The sequence below is a fragment of the Euphorbia lathyris genome, chromosome 5 (genome assembly GCF_963576675.1).
Source record: "Euphorbia lathyris chromosome 5, ddEupLath1.1, whole genome shotgun sequence".
In the NCBI taxonomy this organism is placed as follows: Eukaryota; Viridiplantae; Streptophyta; class Magnoliopsida; order Malpighiales; family Euphorbiaceae; genus Euphorbia; species Euphorbia lathyris.
Window position 1 is genome coordinate 14201469 of NC_088914.1, and position 6316 is coordinate 14207784.

General features: G+C 33.2%; 1 protein-coding gene across 1 annotated transcript; it reads left to right on the forward strand.

The window, feature by feature from the left end:
* Positions 1 to 1798: 1798 nt before the first annotated feature.
* On the forward strand, positions 1799 to 6116 carry LOC136229928 (ALBINO3-like protein 1, chloroplastic). Its single transcript, XM_066018787.1, has 11 exons — positions 1799 to 2312; positions 2417 to 2527; positions 2607 to 2681; positions 2858 to 2918; positions 3394 to 3467; positions 3547 to 3651; positions 3917 to 4024; positions 4187 to 4293; positions 4394 to 4612; positions 4686 to 5016; positions 5709 to 6116. The coding sequence occupies exons 1-11, from the start codon at positions 1965 to 1967 to the stop codon at positions 5760 to 5762; spliced, it is 1593 nt and encodes a 530-aa protein (XP_065874859.1). The 5' UTR covers positions 1799 to 1964; the 3' UTR covers positions 5763 to 6116.
* The last annotated feature ends 200 nt before the right edge of the window (positions 6117 to 6316 follow it).

The window sequence follows — 6316 nt, forward strand, 5'->3', positions numbered from 1 at the left end:
GTAATAAAATCAAATAAAACCAATATAGAAAATTGTAAGGATAATGATAAAATATGAATTAAAAGAATAAAGTTAAATTACGGTGTTTGGTTGCTAATTTTTATGTTTCTGTTTGTCTTTTCACTTTAAAATGAAGAGTTTTATGTGTTTGGTTAATGATCTACTGTTTGCATTTTACACCTAAAAAGTAGTCATTTAAAAAAGTATGCAATCTTTGCTTTTTGGAAAAGCAGTTTTTTCCAACAACAAACCGTATCAACAAACAATAGGTAAAACAAACGGACCTTTGTATTAGTAATTTCCTCCATACAAATTTTGTCAATATTTTCTATTTTTGTGTAGTGTAATTTCAATATCCTAACATAGTTGAATTGGTTAAAAAGTATGTTTTAATGAAAGAAGTCATTAAATTATTTGAAAAATTTACATATAAATTCACTTTTAAAAAACTATCTATAACTATGTCAAGTAATAATTTTGAATTATGTTAAACTAGTAAAATCAACACTTTTAATATACTTTAAGGATTAGAATTTATAAATTAGAAGTTTAAAATATATTTTCTAGGGTTTATGAGTTATGAATTTGGGTCTAGATTTTTTAAATTTTAGTATAAAATCATAATATATATAGAAAATAATGATATATTAAGAATTAAGTTTAGTGATATGATTTAAATGTAACTTTGTTATGATATTATTGTATTTGATCCTTATTATTTTCTATATCTTCTTAACCATTTTGTAGGCCATTTTTTTTTTTTTTTTTTTTTGCTCTCGGCTAATTTTTTCAAACTCTATAAATCTAATTCCGACGTCATCTGCAAAGCTAAAACTAGCCCCCATATATTAATTCACTGACCTCTGGAGTAGGAAAATAAGAACAATGTAAACGTATATAAAGCAGAAAATTTCAGAAAATATTTTTATTTTTATAGTTTATATATGAATTTATCAGTTCCATTATGTATAAAATAGAATTCGAAAGCACACTTTTCTAGGCCTTTTTTTGTCCTCTATCCCTTTATCTTTTCATCCACATATCAATTTCTGGCTCCGCCACTGACACATAGTAGAAAAATAAGAACAATGTAAATGTACACAAAATTTTAAAGAATATTTTTATTTTTCTAGTATGTGAATTTGACAGTTCCATTTTGTATAAATAAAACTCGAAAGTACATTTTTCTAGGCCATTTTTTTTTTGCTCTCAGGAAAATTTTCTCCAACCCAATAAATCTAATTCCAACGTTATCCGCAAGACTAAACTTAGCCCCTATATATCAATTCCTGGCTTCCTCACTAATTCCAGAGTAGGAAATTTTTCTAGTCTATAAATTTGACAATTCCATTTTATATAAATAGAACTTGAAAAAACATGTCTGTTCATAAACCTGTTTACGAACGGACACGACTATTCGTTCATTTTGTCCATCATTTTTTTTACTTACACTTTTCTTCCAATTTTATGTTTTTTATATTTTCAACAAATATTATTATGATATTCATGTATTTGACCCAATTATTATTAAGGTTAGGCCCTATTATTATTATTCCGTTTCCGTTCTTAGTTGATTTTCTTAATTAAACTACAATTATTTCATCATTCTAAGATGAAATTTCTTTTTATTAATGTTTAGTTTGAAAATTAATCGAAAGGATATCACCTTTTAAAAAAAATTACTACCAATTTTAATTTAAAAATTGATCCAAAGGATAATTTTGATTTCCCCCTAAAAATAGTATTAAAAGAAAAAAAAAACACATGGGAAACTAGATATTTATTTAGTGAGTTAAAGCGTGACGCATTAATCACAGAAACAGAAAAAAACTCCATCTTTTCTTCCCCAATTCGCTCTTACCTTCTTCCCCAGAATCTGGACCAGAATCAGACACTTCAATTTCTTCAACTCCATACTTCAAAGCTCAATCTCTTCATCTTTGAATTTCCCCCAAATTAACCCAATGGTTGCTATTTTATCTTCATCATTACCAAGCATCGTCCTCTCCCCCTTCGCCGACCAAACCCGAATTTTAAACCCTCTCCTTTCTCGAACTCAATTCAATTCCTTCACTACACATAAACCATTTCTTCGTGGCTCTGTTTTCGTTTCTCGTCTTCACCCGGGTCTCCTTCCTGACCCGGATTTTGCAGCTGAACCAATCAAGGATTTATTTGCTAGAGCAGAAAGTATTCTTTACACAATTGCTGATGCTACTGTTTCGAATTCGGATACTATTACCACAACCACGACTAAACAGAACAATGATTGGCTCTCTGGGATTACCAATTACATGGAGACTATTTTGAAGGTAAGTTAATTTTTTATTTTTTCATTCTCCTAATTTGATTTCTGTAATTTTGTATGCTAAAAATGGTTTTGTACTTTTGTATTTCAATTCAATTTCAATTTCAGGTTTTGAAAGATGGGTTATCTGCTGTTCATGTTCCATATTCTTATGGTTTTGCAATTATACTCCTCACTGTTCTTGTTAAGGCTGCTACTTTTCCTTTGACTAGGAAACAGGTTTGTGTTAATTGGGGTTTTTTCTATTTAGGGGTTTTCAATTTGAAGAATTTTGAATATGTTAATTTGTTTTGTGCAGGTAGAATCTTCTATGGCAATGCGATCCTTGCAGCCTCAAATAAAAGCTATTCAGCAAAAGTATGCTGGAGATCAGGTGAACTTTTGTTCTTTCTGCTAAAAATTTAGGTGAATTTCAGTACTTCCCTTATTTTCCTGAAATGCAATGCAAGTCATTGATTTTGCTATGTTGTGGAATGCTGATTTTAAGTACATGGTTCTAGCTTTTTTTGCTTATTCATTCACTGAGGTTAATACTTGTATGACTGGCAGGAGAAAATCCAACTCGAGACAGCTCGATTGTATAAAGTAGCTGGCATAAACCCATTTGCAGGTAATTCTATTGCATATTTGTCATCGATTTGTTATGAACTCGGCTTAGATTTCGAGTTATTGGGACTTGCATCCATGTTATTGTTGAGTTGAGTTATATATCTTCTAGTCCCAATGAGCTTTCTTATGATTTCTTCTTCAAAATTCATAAAAATGCACTATAGGTATCTTATAGATTTTCGAGAATCAGCTGCGCGCTGTTGGTCTTAGTTGCTGAGTAATAGTTTATGAGAAGTGGTTCAAATTTTTGATAAGTTAGATGTTGTCAGGCCTCTATCATATATTTTGGGAATCAAAGAAAAGGTTCTTCTGGTAAACTGGAGAAACAGATTATAGATTTAAGCTTTTTATTGAGTAAATATAATTTACAAAAACATAACAATCAAATTTCTGGATGTATTCAAGATTTTTCTTTGCCCTTGCTGCAATTTATAGCGATTGAGAATTTGTCGTTTTTTTCTTACTGGTGTAACCAGGTTGCCTACCTACTCTTGCTACGATACCAGTATGGATTGGATTATATAGAGCCCTTTCTAATGTAGCTGACGAGGTAGCATTCTGTTTTATTCATTTACGACCTTTTACTTATTTATCTTTTTTCTAAATGAATCTTTGTGTCTGAAATAAAGGGACTTCTTACTGAAGGCTTCTTTTGGATACCTTCTCTTGCTGGTCCAACTACAGTTGCTGCTCGTCAAAGTGGCAGTGGCATCTCCTGGCTTTTCCCTTTTCTTGTAAGTAACTTGGTTCAAATTCTGAGTTCTTAAAGTATCTATTGATTTCTATTATTGAAATTGACAAAACCACAGTTCATCGATTTTAAAGATTCGTCATTTCAATCATGCTAGTCTCCTGCGTGATAATGCGTCTTATGCAAGTATATTTGTGAAGATGTCTTTAGTATTTAATCATGTTTCACTCTTTCTTTTCCTGTTTAATACCTTTACAAGTTTTGTTATTTTGTCTCATGGTCTCCTGAATTTATCGAACTTTTAACAGGATGGACATCCGCCCCTTGGATGGTCTGACACTCTTGCATATCTAGTATTGCCTGCTTTGCTGGTGGTCTCACAATATATCTCTGTCCAAATCATGCAATCATCTCAAGTGAGTCATTTTCCAGCCGTAAAGGTGTTCCTATATGCATAGTCATATCAAGCTTAACCGAATCATTGCACCATGTAGCTCGGTTCAATAAAAAAATATTGTTTCTAACCTCTTTCTTGATCCATCTGAAATTGCTCATTTTTTTACTTTTGTCATTAATAGCAAAGTAATGATCCCAACATGAAGACTTCTCAAGCAATAACGAAGCTCCTCCCTTTAATGATTGGTTATTTTTCTCTTTCGGTTCCCTCTGGTCTAAGTCTTTATTGGTGAGAACATGTATAAAGCCCTTCAATTACTCGAACGTTGTTGCATCCCTCTGAATTATTTGAGACCTTATTGTAGAAATTTTGTGTGAATACTTCACAGGTTCACAAATAACATATTGAGCACAGCACAACAAGTGTGGCTTCAGAAGTTAGGTGGTGCGAAAAATCCTGTGAGCCAACAAGAGCAACTCCGGATTCAAAAGTCCGTCTCTGAAGAGCAACTCCGCGGCATTCAGCCTGTCTCTGAACTAGATTCCACAAAAACTAAGGCTGTACAAGTTGAAAAATTGACCCCCGAAGGGCCGCGCCCTGGTGAAAGGTAACACTAGCCTCTATGTGTATTGTTGTTGACCGTTCACGGTTTTGTGCTCTAACTCTGTCCATTCATTCAGATTTAAACAGCTAAAGGAGCAAGAAGCTAAAAGAAGAGAAGCCGAGAAGAGGAAAATAGAAGAGGCTGCAGGAACAAGAAGTGAAATAGCAAATGGTAGTTTAAAAAATATGCCAATGGAAAATGGGGTCAGTTCGACTGTAGACAATGTGGTCGATGAGAATTCTGCCAGCACCAGTCACAATTCTTCTGCTGTTGGAGTTTTAAACGGTGATTTGTCTAGTCAGAAACTTAAGAGCAATGAGAACGCTACTTCCGTGTTTAGGACAGAAAAAAGTGAAGTTTTGAATTTTGAGGCTTCCGATTTGGGGTCTCATGAAGATAGACAAAAGGTACAACTGTGATAATCCTTTATTTACAGCTCGCATATTCATCGTTTAACTGCCTGCCTGGGCATTAGACAACATGAGCTTTAATAAAATAATTCTTCTTGTATGTTCACAAGATGTGGTTTTCAATGAATTTGTCTTAGCTCACAGCTCACAAGAAGGGCACCTACCTTTTCTTCCTCTTCATCAATTGTTTTTCCTTTTTCGGTTTTTGGTTAGAAGACGGGGGATTTGGGAGCCGATTTAGGGAGGGTACAATACAATAGATTTCTGAAAAGTGTCTGGTTAGCTGGTTTTCTGCTTCTTATGGCAGCTGTCCTGTTCGAGTCACTTAATTGATTCGTAATATCACAACTATATTTATAAATGATGACTGTTGAGCTGATGTATCAGCGGGAAGTCTAGTTTCTCTGTTAATTGGCACTGTTGCAGCATGATGCAGTATGATTATATGAATTACCATTCATTTTATGCAGCATTTGCTAGTTTTGTTTTCAAAGCAAGGAACGCAACTTTCGTGCCTAATGTAGGATGACAAACGTAACTGAACTGCAAGCGTTTTCAGCTAATGATATGCAAGATCAATATGTTCTTGTTTAAGCCTCAAGAGTTATTTATGAATCCTAAATTTGTCTGCTTTTAATTTTATATGATTATATAAATTCAATGCTATTTTGGCTATTTATAACACCCAGGAAGGAATTGAGGAACATGCTGAAGATGCTAGAGAGGAAGTTAAAACGGAGTGATGAAAATCAGGTTGCAGCCACAGTACTGGTAATCCAGTTTAACCGAAGAAGATTAACAGGCGTGATTGTTCACCTGTTACATTGCATATGGAGAGCGGACTAAAATGATATGTTTATTCGCACGTACGAAGACATGTTCTAGTACGGAGGGTTGTTGACATACGCAAGCTTTCTGTGGCATTTTGAGTGTACATAATTGGAAAGAGCAATGAGAATTTTGGGGGAACCACATATATTTGTAGCAGCTTTCATGTCTTATTTGAACATTTAGAGCCTGAAATTTATTTACAGGCGATACTTAATATCTAACATCGGATTACGTCTTTGATATCATATTGCAGTTTTTTCGATAAATGTGGTTGTTGAAGCTAATTACTCATTATGGTTAGTTTTAGTGGTATAAATCTCGAAGTCATTTAAGTGAGATACCGAATTCAAATCTTAATGTACGAAACAATTTAAAAGGTTCACTTAAAAAATATAGTTGTAGCAGAGTAATACTAGAATGAATTTTGGATCAAATACCAAATTACTACATAAAAATGAAATAAGAT

Excerpts from the sequence above, each read along its gene's own strand:
- LOC136229928 (XM_066018787.1), top strand. The coding sequence starts at position 1,965 with ATGGTTGCTATTTTATCTTCATCATTACCAAGCATCGTCCTCTCCCCC. Across the intron at positions 2,682-2,857 it reads AAAAGTATGCTGGAGATCAG|GAGAAAATCCAACTCGAGAC; the intron begins GTGAACTTTTGT and ends TATGACTGGCAG. Across the intron at positions 4,294-4,393 it reads TCTGGTCTAAGTCTTTATTG|GTTCACAAATAACATATTGA; the intron begins GTGAGAACATGT and ends AATACTTCACAG.